The sequence below is a fragment of the Somniosus microcephalus genome, chromosome 9 (assembly GCF_052327205.1).
Source record: "Somniosus microcephalus isolate GS21.2 chromosome 9, FLI_Smic_1.0, whole genome shotgun sequence".
Taxonomy (NCBI): domain Eukaryota; kingdom Metazoa; phylum Chordata; class Chondrichthyes; order Squaliformes; family Somniosidae; genus Somniosus; species Somniosus microcephalus.
Window position 1 is genome coordinate 43274640 of NC_140995.1, and position 24913 is coordinate 43299552.

A 24913-nucleotide genomic window follows, 5' to 3' on the forward strand; every position below is an offset into this window, starting at 1 on the left:
ACTTTTAGCATCCTTTTGGGTACTGTCAATTTAATTCATGCCCGTACCTGTCAAGTACTACGAAGTTTGTGGAATGTTCCAGATTCCTGGTGGGAATTTTACATTGCAGCACACTGCCACTGAATGTTCCACATTACCTCCGACCTCATCCAATTAAAAAAAAATACCAACCTTTCTTTCTAAAATAATGAGCCAGCTTTCTGAAAGAGCTGTCCAACTAGTTCCACTCCCCCGCTCTTTCTCCATAACCCTGCAATTTTCTCCCTTTCAAGTTTTTATTCAATTCCCTTTTGAAAGTTATTATTGAACCTGCTTCCTCCACACCCTTTCAGGCAGTGCATTCCAGATCATAACAACTCGCTGCGTAAAAACATTTTTCATCATTCCCACCCCACCCCACCCCGGTTCTTTTGCCAATTATCTTAAATCTGTATTCTTTGGTTATCGACCCTCCTGCCAGTGGAAACAGTTTCTCCCTCTCTACTCTATTAAAACCCTTCATAATTTTGAACACCTCCAGAGACTTTGCACAAAAATCTAGGCTGACACTACAGTGCAGTACTGAGGGAGTGCTGTGTTGTCGGAGGTGCCGTCTTTCAGATGAGACGTTAAAACGAGGCCCCGTCTGCTCTTTTAGGTGGACATAAAAGAGCCCATGGCACTATTTCGAAGAAGAGCAAGGGTATCCTGGCCAATATTTATTCCTCAATCAACATCACTACGAAAATAGATTATCTGGTTATTATCACATTGCTGTTTGCTGTGCGCAAATTGGCTGCCACGTTTCCTACATTACAACAATGACTACACTTCAAAAGTACTTCATTGGCTGTAAAGTGCTTTGGGACTCCCTGAGGTCGTGAAAGGTGCTATATATATGCAAGTCTTTCTTTCTTTATTAAATTTCCCAATTAGCCTTCTCTGCTCTAAGGAGAACAACCCCAGCTTCTCTAGTCCCTCCACATAATTGAAGTCACTCATCCCTGGTACCATTCTGTGAGTTTCATCTGTACTGTCTCCAAGGCCATGACATCTTCCTAAAGTGTGGTGCCCAGAATTGGATGCAATATTCTAGCTGAGGCCTAACTAGTGATTTATAAAGGTTTAGCATAACTTGATTGGTTCAGTTACAAACTAAAAAATGTAGGCTACGCTTGTTCTTTCTTCCAGACTGTCTGCAACTGTTTGACAAGGAACTCCAGCAGAAGCAAGGAAGCTTCATTTCATACACGCTCACTTCACAATGAATTTGGGTGTCACGGAAAAATGTGCGCTGATGTTCAATGTATTGTGCTGCATGTAGGACCATTAACCCTTAGACCGCTAGCAGGTCCAAGGTCATTTCACCCTCCTGTGCTGGACAGTTTTGCATTACTGTGCTTTGAGCCCAACCTAATAATATTAAACACCTCAAAATAATTGCAACACCTAAAATAAATTTGGAACACAATTCTGCTTACCCTAATTTCCATTCTTCTATTATCAGTCCTTCCCTATTTTCTTCTATTCTACTTTTATTATTTCAACAATCTTTTCAACCAAAAAAACTAATAATATCTATTCTAATTTTGTTTTCAATAAGTAGCTTTAAATACATTTTTCTTACCTTATTTTCTCTGCCACTCAGATCCTACTGTCCATTTTAGAGGTGGGCCACACACGGGTAAAGTTGCCTCTGATTGGCTCTAAGCTACTTCCAAAGACTGTTCTTTCACTCAATAGCGGGGCAAAATCTGTAAATAATCACTTCGTTGCCTCACAGGCCTGAGCAAGTAGAACCTTTCTGAAGCATCAAATAGAGACCCACTGTTTCAAACACATTGCATGAGATTCTGCATTTGGGTGTATGAAGGGTGAAAGGGTTGCTAGGCACTCTCTGGGCCTCTGACACTGGCTTACTCCTCGCTCCCCACTTCATCTGTTCCAGGGTTGCCAACTCTGGTTGAATGCATTCCTGGAGGTTTCATCACATGACCTCCCACTTCCACTCAGTCAAACAGCATTTTATTCCCCATCTCCAAATTGTTTTGTGACTAATAAACAAAAGTGTTCAAAGGAAATGTTAATGTTCCTATTCTCCCGGGTTGCTCACAGCTGTGTTCAAGAGATTAATCCTTGATTCCTGGAGACTCCGGGGCAATCCTGGAGTGTTGGTGACCCTAGTTTGTTCCAACACTGTTGCCTGCCCTCTGGAACTCCCTCCCTCAAGCCCTCTGCCTTATTGCCTTTCTCCCTGTGTTCAAAAGCCTTCTTATTGTGTTTTTGCCCTCCTCTCCAAACCCTTTGGGGGTGATTTTCATTCAGAAGTCGGGAAGGAGGCGGGACTACAACTTTCGGGGTTGTAGTCCTGCCTCCATCGAGATGCGGGCAATCCACGCGATTTTAACTTGATTGACCTTGTTGAGCCCGCCCAGCGGGCTCAGCAGGCCAATTAAGGGCCACCCGGCAACAGGTGACGTCACAGACTGTAACTTCATCTGTCAAGACGTTTTGACAGATGAAATATCAGTGTTTCACAGCTGTTTGAAGCTGTCAAACGCTGACAGTCTTACTTCTAACCTGAATCCTTCTACACAGACTCAGTTAGAAATCTCACCGGTACAGAAAGCTGCAGGCTGTCACTTTTGACAGTTCGCAGCCATTCTGCTTTCTGTGCCGGTTAGATGATAGACTCCTGAAACCTAGAGGAAGGAAGGCTGTAAAGGTAAGTACAGGTAATTTAAACTTCTTTACACACTTTAGACACACCAAACACACTTACCTTTGCACTCATGCACCCATCACTCACCTGAACACCGACATCTCGACCCCTCCAAGTCCTTCAACCCGATGGCCCGACTCCTCTAAATTGGTGTGGTTTGGAGCCGTCGTGAATCCCACACTTCAAGCTTTAAAATAGGGATTAGGTTAAAAACTGCCTGTTAACTACCTGTTAACAGGCAGTTAATTGGCACTAATCCCTTCCCGCCTCGGGTAGGCGGGTCCCAGTGCGGGGTGGGTACCCGCCTCCTTTGAAACATACATGGAGGCGGATTGGGGGCGGGATGGTGTCCGGACCCCCGAATTCGGGACTTTAACCCTCCGCACGCCTCCAATCCTGACTCCAAGGGTCAATGAAAATCGACCCCTTTGTCTCTACTGCTCAGTATCTACACTTTCTCCAACTCTCTGTAAAGTCTCTTTGTACATGACAGCAGCCCGTCTCCACCCTGCCTCAACTCATCTGCTGCTGAAACCCTCATTCATGCCTATGTTACCTCTAGGCCTGACTATTCCAATGCACTCCTGGCTGGCCTCCCATCTTCCACCCTCCATAAACTTAAGCTCATCCAAAACTGTGTCCTAACTCGCACCAAGCCCCTTTCACCCATCACCCCTGTGCTCGCTGTCCTACATTGGCTCCCGGTCCAGCAACACCTCAATTTTAAAATTCCCATCCTTTACTTCAAATCCCTCCATGGCCACATAAGAACATATGAACATAAGAAATAGGAGCAGGAGTAGGCCAATCGGCCCCGCGAGCCTGCTCCGCCATTCAATAAGATCATGGCTGATCTGATCCTAACCGCCAATCTACTATCACAGAACCATCTCCTGAATCTAACAGAATTAGACACACGAAACAGGAGCAGGATCAGGCTACATGGCCCCTGGGCCCGCTCCGCTACCCACAGGGCCATGTCCGATCTGAACCTAGACTCATGTCCAAATTCCTGCCCGCTCCCCGTAACCCTTAATTCCCTTTACTTCTAGGAAACTGTCTATTTCTGTTTTAAATTTATGTAATGATGTAGCTTCTACAGCTTTTTGGGGCAGCATATTCCATGGACCTACAACCCTCTGAGTGAAGTAGTTCCTTCTCAACTCAGTTTTGAAAGAGCAGCCCCTTATTCTAAGACTATGCCCCCTAGTTCTAGTTTCACCCATCATCGGGAACATCCTCCCCGCATCCACCCGATCCAACCCCGTCACAATCTTATATGTTTCAATAAGATCGCCTCTCATTCTTCTGAACTCCAATGAGTAGAGTCCCAATCTACTCAACCTCTCCTCATATGTCCATCCCCTCATCCCCGGGATTAACCGAGTGAACCTTCTTTGTACTGACTCGAGAGCAAGTATGTCTTTTCTTAAGTATGGACACCAAAACTGTATGCAGTATTCCAGGTGCGGTCTCACCAATACCTTGTACAACTGAAGCAATACCTCCCTATTTTTATATTCTATCCCCCTAGCAATGAAAGCCAACATTCCATTGGCCTTCTTAATCACTTGCTGCACCTGCATACTAACCTTTTGAGTTTCGTGCACCAGGACCCCCAGATCCCTTTGTACTTCAGTACTTTCCAGTTTCTTGCCATTATGATAATAACTTGCTCTACGATTTTTCCTGCCAAAGTGCATAACCTCACACTTTCCAGTATTGTATTCCATCTGCCAAATCTCTGCCCACTTACTTAGCCTGTCTATGTCCCCTTGCAGGTTTTTTATGTCCTCCTCACTCACTACTTTCCCTCCCATCTTAGTATCATCTGCAAACTTTGATATGTTACACTCGGTCCCCTCCTCCAAATCGTTAATCAACCAAAGGATTAATTAGCAATCTTGTTGTACGAGGCTCATTGGGTCGGAGCGATCATAATATGATTGAATTCTTCATTAAGATGGAGAATGAAGTAGTTGACTCGGAGACTAGGGTCCTCAATTTAAATAAAGGAAACTACGATGGTCTGAGGAGCGAGTTGGATTGATTGGGGAATGGCACTCAAAGGGTTGACGGTGGATAGGCAATGGCAAACATTCAAAGACCGAATGGATGAACTACAGAATTTGTTCATCCCAGTTTGGCATAAAAATAAAACAAAAAAGGTGACCCAACCATGGCTAACAAGGGAAATTAGGGATAGCATAAGGTCCAAGGAGAGGGCCAGAAAAAGCAATAATCCTGAGGATTGGGAGCAGTTTAGGATTCAACAAAGGAGGACAAAGGGATTAATTAAGAAAGGGAAAATAGAATATGAGAGTAAGCTTGCAGAGAACATAAAAACTGACTGTAAAAGCTTTTATAGATATGTGAAGAGAAAAAGATTGGTGAAGTCAAGCATAGGTCCCTTGCAGTCAGAATCAGGGGAATTTATAATGGGGAACAAAGAAATGGCAGACCAACTAAATACATATTTTGGTTCTGTCTTCACAAAGGAGGACACAAATAACCTCCCAGAGATGCCGGGGAACATAGGGTCTGATGAAAGGGTGGAACTGAAAGCAATCAGTATTTGTAGGGAAATGGTGTTAGGAAAATTGATGGGACTGAAGGCTGATAAATCCCCAGGGCCTGATAATCTACATCCCAGGGTACTTAAGGAAGTGGCCCTAGAAATAGTAGATGCATTGCTGGTCATCTTCCAGAACTCGATAGACTCTGGAACGGTACCCATGGATTGGCGGGTAGATAATGTTACCCCACTATTCAAAAAAGGTGGTAGGGAAAAGGCGGGGAATTATAGACCGGTAAGCTTGACATCGGTAGTGGGGAAAATGCTAGAGTCCATTATAAAAGATGTAATAGCAGAGCACTTGGAAAGCAGTGACTGGATCTGACAAAGTCAACATGGATTTACAAAAGGTAAATCATGCTTGACTAATCACAGAAACCCCACAGTGCAGATAGAGGCCATTTCGGCCCATCGAGCCTGCACCGACACATATCCCACCCTATCCCCGTAACCCCACGTATTTTAATCCCCCTAACACTAAGGGTCAATTTATCATAGCCAATCAACCTAACCCGCACATCTTTGGACTGTGGGAGGAAACCGGAGCACCCGGAGGAAACCCACGCAAACACGGGGAGAATGTGCAAACTCCACACAGACAGTCACCCGAGGCCGGATTCGAACCCGGGTCCCTGGCGCTGTGAGGTAACAGTGCTAACCACTATGCCACCGTGCTGCCCAATCTACTGGAATTTTTTGAGGATGTAACTGGTAAAATAGATAAGGGAGAACCAGTGGATGTGGTGTATTTGGACTTTCAGAAGGCTTTCGATAAGGTCCCGCATAAGAGATTAGCGTGCAAAATTAAGGCACATGGGATTGGGGGCAAGGTATTGACTTGGATAGAGAACTGGTTGGCGGACAGAAAGCAAAGAGTTGGAATAAATGGGTTGTTTTCCGAGTGGCAGGCAGTGACTAGTGGGGTACCGCAAGGATTGGTCCTAGGACCCCAGCTGTTCACAATATATATTAATGATCTGGACGAGGGAATTGGATGTAATATCTCCAAATTTGCAGACGACACAAAGCTGGGTGGGAGGATATGATGTGAGGAGGATGTCGTGAAACTCCAGCACGATTTGGACAGGTTGGGTGATTGGGCAGAAACATGGCAAATGCACTATAATGTGGATAAATGTGAGGTTATCCACTTTGGTGGCAAAAACAGGAAGGCAGATTATTATTTGAATGGCAATAGATTGGGAGAAGGGGAAGTGCAAAGAGACCTGGGTGTTCTTGTACACCAGTTGCTGAAGGTAAGCATGCAGGTGCAGCAGGCGGTTAAGAAGGCAAATGGTATGTTGGCCTTCGTAGCAAGAGGGTTCGAGTACAAGAACAAGGATGTCTTGCTGCAGTTGTACAGGGCCTTGGTGAGACCACACCTTGAGTATTGTGTGCAGTTTTGGTCGCCTTACCTGAGGAAGGACGTTCTTGCCATGGAAGGAGTGCAGCGAAGATTCACCAGGCTGATACCTGGGATGGCAGGAATGACGTATGAGGAGAGATTGTGTTGATTGGGCTTATACTCACTGGAGTTTAGAAGATTGAGAGGGGATCTCATCGAAACCTATAAAATTCTGTCAGGCCTGGACAGACTAGATGCAGGAAGGATGTTTCTGATGGCCGGGGAGTCCAGAACCAGGGGTCATAGTCTAAGGATAAGGGGTAAGCCATTTAGGACTGAAATGAGGAGGAATTTCTTCACCCAGAGAGTGGTGAACCTGTGGAATTCTCTGCCACAGAGGGCGGTGGAGGCCAGTTCATTAAGTATATTCAAGAAAGAGTTGGATATATTTCTTAAGGCTAAAGGGATCAAGGGATATGGGGAGAAGGCAGGAACTGGGTACTGAATTTGGATGATCAGCCATGATCTCATTGAATGGCGGAGCAGGCTCGAAGGGCCGAATGGCCTACTCCTGCTCCTATCTTCTATGTTTCTATGTTTCTATGTTAATATAGATTGTAAAGAGTTGGGGACCCAGCACTGACCCCTGCGGAACACCACTAGTTACTGATTGCCAGTCTGAGAATGAACCATTTATCCCAACTCTCTGCCTTCTGTTAGATAGCCAATCCTCTATCCATGCCAGAATATTACCCCCAATCCCGTGATTTTTTATCTTAAGCAATAATCTTTTGTGTGGCACCTTGTCAAATGCCTTTTGGAAGTCTAAGTACACTACGTCCACTGGTTCCCCTTTATCCACCCTATATGTTACTTCCTCAAAGAACTCCAGCAAATTTGTCAAACATGACTTCCCCTTCATAAAACCATGCTGACTTTGTCCTATTAAATTATGATTATCCAAATGTCCTGTTACTGTCTCCTTAATAATGGACTCCAAAATTTTACCTACCACAGATGTTAGGCTAACCGGTCTATAGTTTCCAGCCTTCTGTCTACTGCCCTTTTTAAATAAGGGTGTTACATTAGCAGTTTTCCAGTCTGCCGGGACCCTTGCTGAGTCCAGGGAGTTTTGAAAAATTATTACTAATGCATCCACAATCCCTACCGCCACTTCCCTCAAGACCCTAGGATGTAAGCCATCAGGTCCAGGTGATTTATGTGTCTTGAGTCCCATTATTTTACCGAGTACCACTTCCTTAGTGATTTTGATCTGTTTAGCTCCTCCCCCCCTATAGCCCCCTGTTTGTCCAGTGTTGGGATATTCTTAGTGTCTTCTACTGTAAAGACTGATACAAAATATTCATTCAGTGTTTTTGCCATCTCCATATTTCCCACCATTAATTTCCCGGTCTCATCCTCTAAGGGACCAACATTTACTTTAGCCACCCTTTTTCTTTTTATATAACTATAAAAACTCTTACTATCTGTTTTTATATTTTTTGCTAATTTACTTTCATAATCTATCTTCCCTTTCTTAATCAATCTTTTGGTTATTTTTTGCTGTCTTTTAAAGTTTTCCCAATCCTCTATCCTCCCACTAGATTTGGCTACCTTATATGCCCTTGTTTTTAGTCGAATACTATCCTTAATTTCTTTACTTAGCCACGGATGGCTGTCTTTTCTTTTACACCCTTTTCTTCTCAGTGGAATATATATTTTTTGGAAGTTGTAAAATAACTCCTTAAATGTACACCACTGATCATGTATCGTCTTACCCTTTAATCTATTTTCCCAATCCACTCTACTCAATTCCGCTCTCATACCTTCATAGTCTCCTTTATTCAAGCTTAGCACGCTTGTTTGAAATCCAACCTCTCACCCTCTAATTGAATATGGAATTCAACCATGTTATGGTCACTCATTCCAAGGGGATCCTTTACTAGGACATTTTTAATTAATCCTGTCTCGTTACACAGGACCAGATCTAAGGTTGCTTGCCCCCTGGTCGGTTCAGTTACATACTGCTCAAGAAACCCATCCCTAATACACTCAATGAACTCATCCTCAAGGCAGCCCTGCCCAATTTGATTTGTCCAATTAATATGATAGTTAAAATCCCCCATAATTATAGATGTTCCCTTATTACAAGCCTCAACTATTTCCTGATTGATACTCCGTCCAACAGAGTTGCAACTGTTCGGAGGCCTATAGACTACGCCCACTAGTGTTTTTTTCCCCTTATTATTCCTTATCTCCACCCAAACTGTTTCATTATCCTGATCTTTTGACCCAATATCATTTCTCTGTATTACAGTGATTCCTTCCTTTATTAACATAGCCACCCCACCTCCCCTTCCTTCCTGCCTGTCCTTCCTGATCGTTAAATAACCTGGTATGTTTAATTCCCAGGCATTGTCACCCTGCAGCCATGTTTCTGTAATGGCCACAAGATCATACCCATATGTAGTTATTTGTGCCATTAACTCGTCTATTTTGTTACGAATGCTACGTGCATTCAGATAGAGAACTTTCAAATATGTTTTGTGACACTTAGTTCCTGCTTTTGCCCTTTTTATTACTTTACCTTTTACTCCACACCTTCTGCCCCTTCCTGACATGCTCTGGTTTTTAATTTCCCCACTGCTACCTAAGTCTATGACCTTCTCTGTTGTCATTTTTATTATTTGCTCTCTAGGAACCTCCCCCCCACTAATTAGTTTAAAGCCCTCTCTACAGCCCTAGTTATATGATCTGCCAGGACTCTAGTCCCAGCACTGGCCAAGTGAAGCCCGTCCCAATGGAACAGCTCCCTCCTGCCCCAGTACTGGTGCCAGTGTCCCAGGAAGCAAAACCCATTTCTCCCACACCAGTCTTTGAGCCACGCATTTAACTCTCTAATTTTATTTGTCCTAGCCAAATTCGCTCGTGGCTCAGGTAATAATCCAGAGATTATTACCCTTGAGGTTCTGTTTTTTAATTTGACCCCTAGCTGCTCATGCTCCTTTAACAGAACCGGCTTCCGAGTCCTATCTACGCCGTTTGTACCAACATGGACCACGACAACTGGATCCACCCCCTCTCACTGCAAGTTTCTTTCCAGCCCAGAGGAGATGTCCTTAACCCTGGCACCGGGTAGGCAACACAGCCTTCGGGACTCTCGCTCTTGGCTGCAGAGAACTCTATCTGTCCCCCTAATAATACTATCCCCTACCACTACAACATTTCTATTTACTCCCCCCTCTTGAATGGCCCCCCGTTCCATGGTGCTGTGGCCAGGTTGCTCATCCTCCCTGCAGTCCCTGCTCCTGTCCCCACAGGGAGTAAGAACCTCGAACCTGTTGGACAAGAGCAAGGGCTGCGGCTCCTCCAACACTACCTCCTGGATCCCCGTACCTGCCTCACTCGTAGTCACACCGTCCTGTCCCTGACCATGGGCTACATCTGAATTAATTAACTTCATAGGTGTGACCACCTCCTGATACACAGAGTCCAGGTACTTCTCCCCCTCCCTGATGTGTCGCAGTGTCTGAAGCTCAGACTCCAGCTCATCAACACGGAGCTGGAGTTCCTGTAGCAGCAGACACTTGTCACAGACGTAATCACCGTGAGCCTCAATGGGGTCCACCGGCTCCCACATCTCGCAACGCCCCTTCCTATCTCTGTAACCTGCTCCAGCCCCACAACCCTCTGAGATATCTGTGCTCCTCCAATTCTGGCCTCTTGAGTATCCCCAATTTTAATCGCTCCACCATTGGCGGTCGTGCTTTCTGCTGCCTTGGCCCTAAGCTTTGGAATTCCCTCCCGAAAACTCTCCACCTCTCTACCTCATTCTCATCCTTTAAGATGCTCCTTAAAACCTACTTCTTTGACCAAGCTTTTGCTCATCTGTCCTGATATCTCCTACTGTGGCTCGGTGTCAAATTTTGATTGATAACGCTCTTGTGAAGCGCCTTGGGATGTTTTACTACATTAAAGGCGCTATATAAATGCAAGTTGTTATTATTGTTGTCACTGATTACAGTAGCTCTGAGATCGTGATATTGGTTGATTTTTTTCCCCACTCTTTACTCCTCCCTCCCCTAGGTGGTGCAGGTGTCATCGGTAGCCCAACTTATAGTGATTTGTCGAACCATCCTGGCTGACACCTACCATAACACCCACTGCAAAACACACCATGAGAAATAGAAAACAGTTGCCCATTTGAACTCTACAATAATTAAGAAAGAAGAAGAAGAAAGACTTGTATTTATTTAGCATCTTTCACAACCTCAGGACGTCCCAAAGCGCTTTATAGCCTATGAAGTAGTTTTGAAGTGTCGTCACTGCTGTAATGCAGGAAAGGGACACCAGGAAGCTACTTAAGAACAGTGGCCTCTCCTTTGGTCCTTCGCCTGAACCACTTCACCCACCACAACCTTCTCAGGGCTGAGACCTAGTCAGTGTTGTCCACATTCTGAGAACACATGTTACGGGTAAAGACATCACTTGGACCACTTGACTTAATCACAACATTGCAATCACTCCTGGATATCCACTCTTCTCTATTTAAGCTAAGGTATGGATTCTAAAAAGATAAATTCTATTTATTTGAAGATGTATATGAACTGCTCTCCTCCATCCCCCTGCCTCCACCGCCCCCCACCCACCCCCGCCAACCCTTACCAACCTTCAGCCATCCAGTCTTGAGGAACCTTCCTAAATGGACGACGTGTATGTTGAGGAGCCGATCCAGGGGCTCGCTGACTATCACAGTGGTGCCAGAACCTAAATTAAAGCTGTAAACTACGCTTCCATTTCGCAGGCCCAGCACAAGGAAATCATCTCCATTCAACCCTGGAGAGAGAGAGAGAGAGAGAGACAACAAGAGTTAGCACGTGCTTCAAAACATCACAAATATGAAGACTAATGAGGGGCAAAAGATATGTTGTTTGTGCAAATGAAATCGAGAGTTTTCTCCGGAACAAGAACAAAAAGCGAGCCACAAGCAGAAAAGGGAAGCTGGGTCACCTTGGTCCAAATGATCTCATCCTGCTTTCCTTCCCGCCGTAAAAGTATTTGGCTGGGCGAGGAATATGTGGGGCCCACATGTTCATTGTGTATTGGTATTGTTCAGTGCATATTGGGCGGAAAGCTTGGAACTTGTTTATATAAATTAGTTTTAGAGCACTGCAAAATCAATTAAAATTAAACACCAAAGATAAAATATCAACATGACTAATGTTACAGGTGATAAGAAAATTATTCCTTTCACTGAGACTTGCATCAAGCCCAAACTGACAAATTCTCTTTTCGGCGAGTTGTAAGGATCCTTCTTGAAAGGGCCCTGGGCATTCTGAGCATATACCTCATGGATCATAAACCAAAGCAATTTACCCTTATTGTGTCAGCTGTGGCTCAGTTGGTAGCACGCTTGCCTCTGAACTTAAAAGGCTGTGGGTTCGAGTCTCACTCCAGAGACTTGACCACATAACCTAGGCTGACACTCCAGTGTCAGTACTGAGGGAGTGCTGCTCAGTCGGAGGTGCTGTCTTTCAGATGAGATGTTAAAACGATGCTCTGTCTTCCCTCTCATGTGGATAGAAACATAGAAGATAGGAGCAGGAGTAGGCCATTCAGCCCCTCGAGTCTGCTCTGCCATTTAATGAGATCATGGCTGATCATCCAAATTCAGTACCCGGTCCCTGCTTTATCCCTTAATCCCTTTAGCCTTAAGAAATATATCTAACTCCTTCTTGAATATATTTAATGAATTGGCCTCAACTGCCTTTTGTGGTAGAGAATTCCACAGGTTCACCACTCTCTGGGTGAAGAAATTCCTCCTCATCTCGGTCCTAAATGGCTTACCCCTTATCTTTAGACTGTGACCCCTGGTTTTGGACTCCCCCGCCATCGGGATCATCCTTCCTGCATCTAGTCTGTCTAGTCCTGTTAGAATTTTATAAGTTTCAAGGAGATCCCCTCTCATTCTTCTAAACTCCAGCGAATATAAGCCCAATCGACCCAATCTATCCTCAAATGTCATTCCTGCCATCCCAGGTATCAGTCTGGTGAATCTTTGCTGCACTCCTTCCATGGCAAGAACATCCTTCCTCAGAAACTGCACACAATACTCAAGGTGTGGTCTCACCAAGGCCCTGTACAACTGCAGCAAGACGTCCTTGCTCCTGTACTCGAATCCATTCGCTATGAAGGCCAACATACCATTTGCCTTCTTAACCGCCTGCTGCACCTGCATGCTTACCTTCAGCGACTGGTGCACAAGGACACCCAGGTCTCGTTGCACTTCCCCTTCCTCCCAATCTATTGCCATTCAGATAATAATCTGCCTTCCTGTTTTTGCCACCAAAGTGGATGACCTCGCATTTATCCACATTATACTGCATCTGCCATGCATCTGCCCAATCACCCAACCTGTCCAAATCATACTGGAGTTTCTCAGCATCCTCCTCACAGCACACACGCCCACCCAGCTTTGTGTCGTCTGCAAACTTGGAGATATTACATCTAGTTCCCTCGTCTAGATCATTAATATATATTGTGAATAGCTGGGGTCCTAGCACCGATCCCTGCGGTACCCCATTAGTCACTGCCTGCCACTCAGAAAAAGACCCATTTATTCCAACTCTTTGCTTCCTGTCTGCCAACCAGTTCTCTATCCAAGTCAGTACCTTACCCCAATCCCATGTGCTTTAACTTTACACGCTAATCTCTTATGCGGGACCTTATCGAAAGCCTTCTGAAAGTCCAAATGCACCACATCCACTGGTTCTCCCTTATCTATTCTACCAGTTACATCCTCAAAAAATTCCAGTAGATTAGTCAAGCACGATTTACCTTTTGTAAATCCATGTTGACTTTGTCCGATCCTGTCACTTTTTTCCAAGTGTTCTGCTATTGCATCCTTTATAATGGACTCTAACATTTTCCCCACTACCGATGTCAGGCTTACCGGTCTGTAATTCCCCGTTTTCTCTCTACCACCCTTTTTGAACAGTGGGGTAACATTAGCTACCCGCGAATCCATGGGTACTGTTCCAGAGTCTATAGAATTTTGGAAGATGACCAGCAATGCATTTACTATTTCTAGGACCACTTCCTTAAGTACCCTAGGATGTAAATTATCAGGCCCTGGGGATTTGTCAGCCCTCAATCCCATCAATTTCCCTAACACCATTTCCCTACAAATACTGATTTCTATCAGTTCCTCCCTATCATTAGACCCTATGTTCCCCGACATCTTTGGGAGGTTATTTGTGTCCTCCTTTGTGAAGACAGAACCAAAGTATGTATTTAATTGGTCTGCCATTTCTTTGTTCCCCATTATAAATTCCCCTGATTCTGACTGCAAGGGACCTACGCTTGACTTCACCAATCTTTCGGCGATGTTAATGCCGTTGAATGTCAAGGGGAAGTGGTTAGGCTCTCTCTTGTTGGAGATAGTCATTGCCTGGCACTTGTGTGGAGCGATTGTAACTTACCACTTTTCAGCCCAAGCCTGAATATCGTCTAGGTCTTGCTGCATGCGGGCATGGACTGCTTCATTATTTGAGGAGTTGTGACTGGAACTGAACAATGTGCAATCATCAGCGAACATCCCCACTTCTGACCTTATGATAGAGGGAAGGTCACTGATGAGCAGCTGAAGATGGTTGGGCCTAGAACACTGCCCTGAGGAACTCCTGCAGCAGTGTCCTGGGGCAGAGATGATTGGCCTCCAACCACCACAACCATCTTCCTTTGTGCTAGGTATGTCTCCAGCCAGTGGAGCGTTTTCCCCCCGATTCCCATTGACTTCAGTTTTACTTGGGCTCCTTGATGCCACACTCGGTCAAATGCTGCCTTGATGTCAAGGGCAGTCATTCTCACCTCACCTCTGGAATTCAGCTCTTTTGTCCATATTTGGACCAAGGCTGTAATGAGGTCTGGAGCCGTGTGGTCCTGGCAGAACCCAAACTGAACATCGGTGAGCAGGTTATTGGTGAGTAAGTGCCGCTTGATAGCACGGTCGATGAAACCTTCCATCACTTTGCTGATAATTGAGAGTAGACTCATGGGGCGGTACTTGGCTGGATTGGATTTGTCCTGCATTTTGTGGACAGGACATACCTGGGCAATTTTCCACATTGTCGGGTAGATGCCAGTGTTGCAGCTGTACTGGAACAGCTTGGCTCGATGTGCAGCTCATTCTGGAGCACAAGTCTTCAGCCCGACAGCCGGGATGTTGTCGGGGCCCACAGCCTTTGCTCTATCCAGTGCGCTGAGTCGTTTCTTGATATCACATGGAGTGAATCGAATTGGCTGAAGACTGGCTTCTGTGATGGTGGGGATCTAGGAGGAGGCTGAGATGGATCATCCACTTGGCACTTCTGGCTGAAGATGGCTGCAAATGCTTTAGCTTTGTCTTTTGCACTCACGTGCTGGGCTCCGTCATCATTGAGAATGGGGATGTTTATGGAGCCTCCTCCTCCTGTTAGTTGTTTAATTGTCCACCACCATTCACGACTGGATGTGACTTCTCAGAGAAACAAGATGCTGGCCTGCTAGTCCCTCCCATATCTCGAGAACAAATGAAAAAAAAACAGATGAAGAAGATCTAATTTTTAATTATTGAGATACATTTTTTAAAAGTAATTGTACTTAAAAACCCTATCATTCTGGCCATGCGTGAGGCAGAGATTGGCAGTGCAGATACTGTTGACATGCAATGTGTATGGAGCCTTGCTTTCAACAAAGGCTTTGTGCCAATGTTAACAAAACACTTTAAAGGCATTTCCAAGGGAATTGGGACTCTTCCAACATTCACATCTGTGGTTGGTTGCCTTCCTCAGGAGATTGGGTAAGTTGTGCAGAGTCCAAGAGGGGATAATTGCACATGGTCCACGGAAGGAGTGGGCTTGATGGGCTGAATGGCTTCTTTGTACAGTTGTATACTTTCTTATGTTCTTGTGTAAAGCTCTAAAAACAAGACATGCAATGAAGGGAACACCCACACCTTTGTAACCAAGGTAACTGATCAATCAGGTGTATCACAGCGAGCGCCAAATGCCATCAAGCTACCTCCGCACAGTGCTTGCACGTCATCCAGTTTCCAACCTTTAATGTTTGTTCAATTTAACACTGACAAACATGAACCCACTAGCTGACTGCCTCACTTCACACCAGCTGCTGGAACACACACAGAGTCACGGCCAGCCTCGATGTTTTTTTATATACATGGTTTCAAAAGAAAGAAAAATGAAAGACTTGAATTTATATAGCACCTTTTATGACTTCAGGACGTCCTAAAGTGCTTTACTGCCAATGAGGTAAATAGTAGTCACTATTGTAATGTAGGAAATGTGGCAGCCAATTGCACACAGCAAGCTCCCATGAACAGCAAGATAATAATGTCCAGATAAGCTGTTTTAGTGATGTTGGTTGAGGGATAAGCATTGGCCAGGACACCAGGGGGAACTGCCCTGAGCTTCTTCCAATAATGCCATAGGAGCTTTTATATCCACCTGAGAGGGCAGATAGATGGGGCCTCGGTTTAACATCTCATCCGAATGAAGTATCAGCCTGGATTTTCTATTCAAGTCCCTGGAGTGAGATTTGAAAGCAAAACCTTCGAACTCTGAACCGAGAGTGCTACCGACTGAGCCATGGCTGACACTGTTCATAAAGTCACGAATACAAAAATCAATACTGTATCTCTGAATCAAAGCGTGCAGTGCGCAGAACAGGGATACATTTAAAAGTCGAAACAATCAATGTTCCTTTAACCATGACCAAATAATCAGTCAGTGTCTGACCTGCCTGCGATGCAGTGGGACACAGCCAGCTTGTTTATAAAGAGTGAAGTCATCTGCGTGCAGTCACCACAACAAACCTTTGCAAATTATCTCCTGTATGCTGGGAATTGATAGTAAACAGACCTGGGCATGCAGCCACTGCAACAAACAAGTCACCTAGCAACCGAGGAACCCAACAGTGCCAAACCCAAGCAATGATGTACCAACAGCAGACTAGTGTTCGGGATTCTTACACTGCCATTCTACCAATCTTGCTCTGTTGGGTTCTGTTACAGTGTCCCATGTGTTAGAGTATCCCATGTGTTACAGTATCCCATGTGTTACAGTGTGCCATGTGTTACAGTGTGCCATGTGTTACAGTGTGCCATGTGTTACAGTGTGCCATGTGTTAGAGTATCCCATGTGTTACAGTGTGCCGTGTGTTAGAGTATCCCATGTGTTACAGTATCCCATGTGTTAGAGTATCCCATGTGTTGCAGGATCCCATGTGTTAGAGGATCCCATGTGTTGCAGGATCCCATGTGTTACAGTATCCCATGTGTTACAGTATCCCATGTGTTACAGTATCCCATGTGTTACAGTATCCCGTGTGTTACAGTATCCCGTGTGTTACAGTATCCCGTGTGTTACAGTATCCCGTGTGTTACAGTATCCCGTGTGTTACAGTATCCCGTGTGTTACAGTATCCCATGTGTTAAAGTATCCCATGTGTTACAGTATCCCGTGTGTTACAGTATCCCGTGTGTTAGAGTATCCCGTGTGTTACAGTATCCCGTGTGTTACAGTATCCCATGTGTTAGAGTATCCCATGTGTTACAGTATCCCATGTGTTACAGTATCCCATGTTACAGTATCCCGTGTGTTACAGTATCCCATGTGTTAGAGTATCCCATGTGTTACAGTATCCCATGTGTTACAGTATCCCGTGTGTTACAGTATCCCGTGTGTTAGAGTATCCCATGTGTTACAGTATCCCGTGTGTTACAGTATCCCATGTGTTACAGTATCCCGTGTGTTACAGTATCCCGTGTGTTACAGTATCCCGTGTGTTAGAGTATCCCATGTGTTACAGTATCCCGTGTGTTACAGTATCCCGTGTGTTACAGTATCCCATGTGTTACAGTATCCCATGTGTTACAGGGTCCCATGTGTTAGAGTATCCCGTGTGTTACAGTATCCCGTGTGTTACAGTATCCCGTGTGTTACAGCATCCCGTGTGTTACAGTATCCCGTGTGTTACAGTATCCCATGCATTGCAGGATCCCATGCGTTACAGTATCCCGTGTGTTACAGTATCCCGTGTGTTACAGTATCCCGTGTGTTACAGTATCCCGTGTGTTACAGTATCCCGTGTGTTAGAGTATCCCGTGTGTTAGAGTATCCCGTGTGTTAGAGTATCCCATGCATTGCAGGATCCCATGTGTTACAGTATCCCATGTGTTACAGTATCCCGTGTGTTACAGTATCCCGTGTGTTACAGTATCCCGTGTGTTACAGTATCCCATGTGTTACAGTATCCCATGTGTTACAGTATCCCATGTGTTACAATATCCCATGTGTTACAGTATCCCATGTGTTACAGTATCCCATGTGTTACAGTATCCCGTGTGTTACAGTATCCCGTGTGTTACAGTATCCCGTGTGTTACAGTATCCCATGTGTTACAGTATCCCATGTGTTACAATATCCCATGTGTTACAATATCCCATGTGTTACAGTATCCCATGTGTTCGAGTATCCCGTGTGTTACAGTATCCCATGTGTTAGATTATCCCATGTGTTGGAGTATCCCATGTGTTACAGTATCCCATGTGTTGCAGTATCCCATGTGTTACAGTATCCCATGTGTTAGAGTATCCCATGTGTTACAGTATCCCATGTGTTAGAGCATCCCATGTGTTACAGTATCCCATGTGTTACAGTATCCCATGTGTTATAGTATCCCATGTGTTACAGTATCCCATGTGTTAGAGCATCCCATGTGTTACAGTATCCCATGTGTTACAGTATCCCATGTGTTACAGTATCCCATGTGTTACAGTATCCCGTGTGTTAGAGTATACCATGTGTTACAGTATCCCGTGTGTTACAGTATCCGGTGTGTTACAGTATCCCATGTGTTAGAGTATCCCATGTGTTAGAGTATCCCGTGTGTTACAGTATCCCGTGTGTTAGAGTATCCCGTGTGTTACAGTATCCCGTGTGTTACAGTATCCCGTGTGTTACAGTATCCCGTGTGTTACAGTATCCCATGTGTTACGGTATCCCATGTGTTAGAGTATCCCGTGTGTTACAGTATCCCGTGTGTTAGAGTATCCCGTGTGTTACAGTAACCCATGTGTTACAGTATCCCATGTGTTACAGTATCCCGTGTGTTACAGTATCCCGTGTGTTACAGTATCCCGTGTGTTAGAGTATCCCGTGTGTTACAGTATCATGTGTGTTAGAGTATCCCGTGTGTTACAGTATCCCATGTGTTACAATATCCCATGTGTTACAGTATCCCATGTGTTACAGTATCCCATGTGTTACAGTATCCCGTGTGTTACAGTATCCCGTGTGTTACAGTATCCCGTGTGTTAGAGTATCCCGTGTGTTACAGTAACCCATGTGTTACAGTATCCCATGTTACAGTATCCCGTGTGTTACAGTATCCCGTGTGTTACAGTATCCCGTGTGTTACAGTATCCCGTGTGTTACAGTATCCCGTGTGTTACAGTATCCCGTGTGTTAGAGTATCCCGTGTGTTACAGTATCCCGTGTGTTACAGTATCCCAAGTGTTACAGTATCCCATGTGTTACAGTATCCCATGTGTTACAGTATCCCATGTGTTACAATATCCCATGTGTTACAATATCCCATGTGTTACAATATCCCATCTGTTACACTATCCCATGTGTTAGAGTATCCCATGTGTTACAGTATCCCATGTGTTACAGTATCCCATGTGTTGCAGTGTCCCATGTGTTACAATATCCCATGTGTTACACTATCCCATGTGTTAGAGTATCCCATGTGTTACAGTATCCCATGTGTTGCAGTATCCCATGTGTGAGAGTATCCCATGTGTTACAGTATCCCATGTGTTACAGTATCCCATGTGTTACAGTATCCCATGTGTTACAGTATCCCATGTGTTAGAGTATCCCATGTGTTAGAGTATCCCATGTGTTAGAGTATCCCATGTGTTACAGTATCCCATGTGTTACAGTATCCCATGTGTTAGAGTATCCCATGTGTTAGAGCATCCCATGTGTTAGAGCATCCCATGTGTTACAGTATCCCATGTGTTACAGTATCCCATGTGTTACAGTATCCCGTGTGTTACAGTATCCCGTGTGTTAGAGTATCCCGTGTGTTAGAGTATCCCGTGTGTTGCAGTATCCCGTGTGTTACAGTATCCGGTGTGTTACAGTATCCCATGTGTTAGAGTATCCCATGTGTTAGAGTATCCCGTGTGTTAGAGTATCCCGTGTGTTACAGTATCCCGTGTGTTACAGTATCCCGTGTGTTACAGTATCCCGTGTGTTAGAGTATCCCGTGTGTTAGAGTATCCCGTGTGTTACAGTATCCCATGTGTTACAGTATCCCATGTGTTACAGTATCCCGTGTGTTAGAGTATCCCGTGAGTTGCAATATCCCGTGTGTTACAGTATCCGGTGTGTTACAGTATCCCATGTGTTAGAGTATCCCATGTGTTAGAGTATCCCATGTGTTACAGTATCCCATGTGTTACAGTATCCCATGTGTTACAGTATCCCGTGTGTTGCAATATCCCGTGTGTTGCAATATCCCGTGTGTTACAGTATCCGGTGTGTTACAGTATCCCATGTGTTACAGTATCCCATGTGTTACAGTATCCCGTGTGTTACAGTATCCCATGTGTTAGAGTATCCCATGTGTTACAGTATCCCATGTGTTACAGTATCCCATGTGTTAGAGTATCCCATGTGTTAGAGTATCCCATGTGTTAGAGTATCCCATGTGTTACAGTATCCCATGTGTTAGTGTATCCCATGTGTTAGAGTATCCCATGTGTTACAGTATCCCGTGTGTTACAGTGTCCCGTGTTACAGTATCCCGTGTGTTACAGTATCCCATGTGTTAGAATATCCCATGTGTTACAGTATCCCATGTGTTACAGTATCCCATGTGTTACAGTATCCCGTGTGTTACAGTATCCCGTGTGTTACAGTATCCCATGTGTTAGAGTATCCCATGTGTTACAGTATCCGTTGTGTTACAGTATCCCGTGTGTTAGAGTATCCCATGTGTTAGAGTATCCCATGTGTTACAGGATCCCATGTGTTACAGTATCCCGTGTGTTACAGTATCCCATGTGTTAGAGTATCCCATGTGTTACAGTATCCCGTGTGTTACAGCATCCCGTGTGTTACAGTATCCCATGCGTTAGAGTATCCCATGCGTTAGAGTATCCCATGCGCTAGAGTATCCCGTGTGTTACAGTATCCCGTGTGTTACAGTATCCCGTGTGTTACAGTATCCCGTGTGTTACAGTATCCCGTGTGTTACAGTATCCCGTGTGTTACAGTAGCCCATGTGTTACAGTATCCCATGTGTTACAGGGTCCCATGTGTTACAGTATCCCATGTGTTACAGTATCCCATGTGCTACAGTATCCCATGTGCTACAGTATCCCGTGTGTTACAGTATCCCATGAGTTACAGTATCCCATGTGTTACAGTATCCCATGTGTTAGAATATCCCATGTGTTACAGTATCCCGTGTGTTAGAATATCCCATGTGTTACAGTATCCCATGTGTTAGAGTATCCCATGTGTTACAGTATCCCGTGTGTTACAGTGTCCCGTGTGTTAGAGTATCCCATGTGTTACAGTATCCCATGTATTACAGTATCCCGTGTGTTACAGTATCCCGTGTGTTAGAGTATCCCATGTGTTACAGTATCCCATGTGTTACAGTATCCCATGTGTTACAGTAGCCCATGTGTTAGAGTATCCCATGTGTTACAGTATCCCATGTGTTACAGTATCCCATGTGTTACAGTATCCCGTGTGTTACAGTATCCCGTGTGTTACAGTATCCCGTGTGTTACAGTATCCCGTGTGTTAGAGTATCCCATGTGTTACAGTATCCCATGTGTTAGAGTATCCCATGTGTTACAGTATCCCATGTGTTACAGTATCCCATGTGTTACAGTATCCCATGTGTTAGAGTATCCCATGTGTTACAGTATCCCATGTGTTACAGTATCCCATGTGTTACAGTATCGCATGTGTTAGAGAATCCCATGTGTTACAGTATCCCATGTGTTAGAGTATCCCGTGTGTTACAGTATCCCGTGTGTTAGAGTATCCCATATGTTACAGTATCCCATGTGTTACAGTATCCCATGTGTTACAGTATCCCATGTGTTAGAGAATCCCATGTGTTACAGTATCCCATGTGTTAGAGTATCCCGTGTGTTACAGTATCCCGTGTGTTACAGTATCCCGTGTGTTAGAGTATCCCATGTGTTACAGTATCCCATGTGTTACAGTATCCCATGTGTTACAGTATCCCGTGTGTTACAGTATCCCATGCGTTACAGTATCCCATGCGTTACAGTACCCCATGTGTTAAAGTATCCCATGTGTTAGAGTATCCCATGTGTTGGAGTATCCCATGCGTTACAGTATCCCATGTGTTAGGGTATCCCATGCATTACAGTATTCCATGTGTTAGAGTATGCCATGTGTTACAGTATCCCATGTGTTACAGTATCCCGTGTGTTACAGTATCCCGTGTGTTAGAGTATCCCATGTGTTACAGTATCCCGTGTGTTACAGTATCCCGTGTGTTACAGTATCCCATGTGTTACAGTATCCCATGTGTTAGAGTATCCCGTGTGTTACAGTATCCCGTGTGTTACAGTATCCAGTGTGTTACAGTATCCCGTGTGTTACAGTATCCCGTGTGTTACAGTATCCCATGCATTGCAGGATCCCATGCGTTACAGTATCCCATGTGTTACAGTATCCCGTGTGTTACAGTATCCCGTGTGTTACAGTATCCCGTGTGTTACAGTATCCCGTGTGTTAGAGTATCCCGTGTGTTAGAGTATCCCGTGTGTTAGAGTATCCCATGCATTGCAGGATCCCATGTGTTACAGTATCCCATGTGTTACAGTATCCCGTGTGTTACAGTATCCCGTGTGTTACAGTATCCCGTGTGTTACAGTATCCCATGTGTTACAGTATCCCATGTGTTACAGTATCCCATGTGTTACAATATCCCATGTGTTACAATATCCCATGTGTTACAGTATCCCATGTGTTACAGTATCCCGTGTGTTACAGTATCCCGTGTGTTACAGTATCCCGTGTGTTACAGTATCCCATGTGTTACAGTATCCCATGTGTTACAGTATCCCATGTGTTACAATATCCCATGTGTTACAATATCCCATGTGTTACAGTATCCCATGTGTTAGAGTATCCCGTGTGTTACAGTATCCCATGTGTTAGATTATCCCATGTGTTGGAGTATCCCATGTGTTACAGTATCCCATGTGTTACAGTATCCCATGTGTTGCAGTATCCCATGTGTTACAGTATCCCATGTGTTAGAGTATCCCATGTGTTACAGTATCCCATGTGTTAGAGCATCCCATGTGTTACAGTATCCCATGTGTTACAGTATCCCATGTGTTATAGTATCCCATGTGTTACAGTATCCCATGTGTTAGAGCATCCCATGTGTTACAGTATCCCATGTGTTACAGTATCCCATGTGTTACAGTATCCCATGTGTTACAGTATCCCGTGTGTTAGAGTATCCCATGTGTTAGAGTATCCCGTGTGTTACAGTATCCGGTGTGTTACAGTATCCCATGTGTTAGAGTATCCCATGTGTTAGAGTATCCCGTGTGTTACAGTATCCCGTGTGTTAGAGTATCCCGTGTGTTACAGTATCCCGTGTGTTACAGTATCCCGTGTGTTACGGTATCCCATGTGTTACGGTATCCCATGTGTTAGAGTATCCCGTGTGTTACAGTATCCCGTGTGTTAGAGTATCCCGTGTGTTACAGTAACCCATGTGTTACAGTATCCCATGTGTTACAGTATCCCGTGTGTTACAGTATCCCGTGTGTTACAGTATCCCGTGTGTTAGAGTATCCCGTGTGTTACAGTATCCCGTGTGTTAGAGTATCCCGTGTGTTACAGTATCCCATGTGTTACAATATCCCATGTGTTACAGTATCCCATGTGTTACAGTATCCCATGTGTTACAGTATCCCGTGTGTTACAGTATCCCGTGTGTTACAGTATCCCGTGTGTTAGAGTATCCCGTGTGTTACAGTAACCCGTGTGTTACAGTATCCCATGTGTTACAGTATCCCATGTGTTACAGTATCCCGTGTTACAGTATCCCATGTGTTACAATATCCCATGTGTTACAGTATCCCATGTGTTACAGTATCCCATGTGTTACAGTATCCCATGTGTTACAATATCCCATGTGTTACAGTATCCCATGTGTTACAGTATCCCATGTGTTACAGTATCCCGTGTGTTACAGTATCCCGTGTGTTACAGTATCCCGTGTGTTACAGTATCCCATGTGTTACAGTATCCCATGTGTTACAATATCCCATGTGTTACAATATCCCATGTGTTACAGTATCCCATGTGTTCGAGTATCCCGTGTGTTACAGTATCCCATGTGTTAGATTATCCCATGTGTTGGAGTATCCCATGTGTTACAGTATCCCATGTGTTGCAGTATCCCATGTGTTACAGTATCCCATGTGTTAGAGTATCCCATGTGTTACAGTATCCCATGTGTTAGAGCATCCCATGTGTTACAGTATCCCATGTGTTACAGTATCCCATGTGTTATAGTATCCCATGTGTTACAGTATCCCATGTGTTAGAGCATCCCATGTGTTACAGTATCCCATGTGTTACAGTATCCCATGTGTTACAGTATCCCATGTGTTACAGTATCCCGTGTGTTAGAGTATACCATGTGTTACAGTATCCCGTGTGTTACAGTATCCGGTGTGTTACAGTATCCCATGTGTTAGAGTATCCCATGTGTTAGAGTATCCCGTGTGTTACAGTATCCCGTGTGTTAGAGTATCCCGTGTGTTACAGTATCCCGTGTGTTACAGTATCCCGTGTGTTACAGTATCCCGTGTGTTACAGTATCCCATGTGTTACGGTATCCCATGTGTTAGAGTATCCCGTGTGTTACAGTATCCCGTGTGTTAGAGTATCCCGTGTGTTACAGTAACCCATGTGTTACAGTATCCCATGTGTTACAGTATCCCGTGTGTTACAGTATCCCGTGTGTTACAGTATCCCGTGTGTTAGAGTATCCCGTGTGTTACAGTATCATGTGTGTTAGAGTATCCCGTGTGTTACAGTATCCCATGTGTTACAATATCCCATGTGTTACAGTATCCCATGTGTTACAGTATCCCATGTGTTACAGTATCCCGTGTGTTACAGTATCCCGTGTGTTACAGTAT

General features: G+C 44.6%; 1 protein-coding gene across 1 annotated transcript in view; it reads right to left on the bottom strand.

The window, feature by feature from the left end:
- LOC147112359 (protein eyes shut homolog) overlaps positions 1-24913 on the bottom strand; it is a 378050-nt gene that overhangs the window by 50449 nt on the left and 302688 nt on the right. Inside the window, exon 8 of the mRNA XM_085996557.1 lies at positions 11291-11457. Within this exon, the coding sequence (XP_085852683.1) occupies positions 11291-11457 (167 nt within the window). The remainder of the gene's footprint in view (positions 1-11290; positions 11458-24913) is intronic.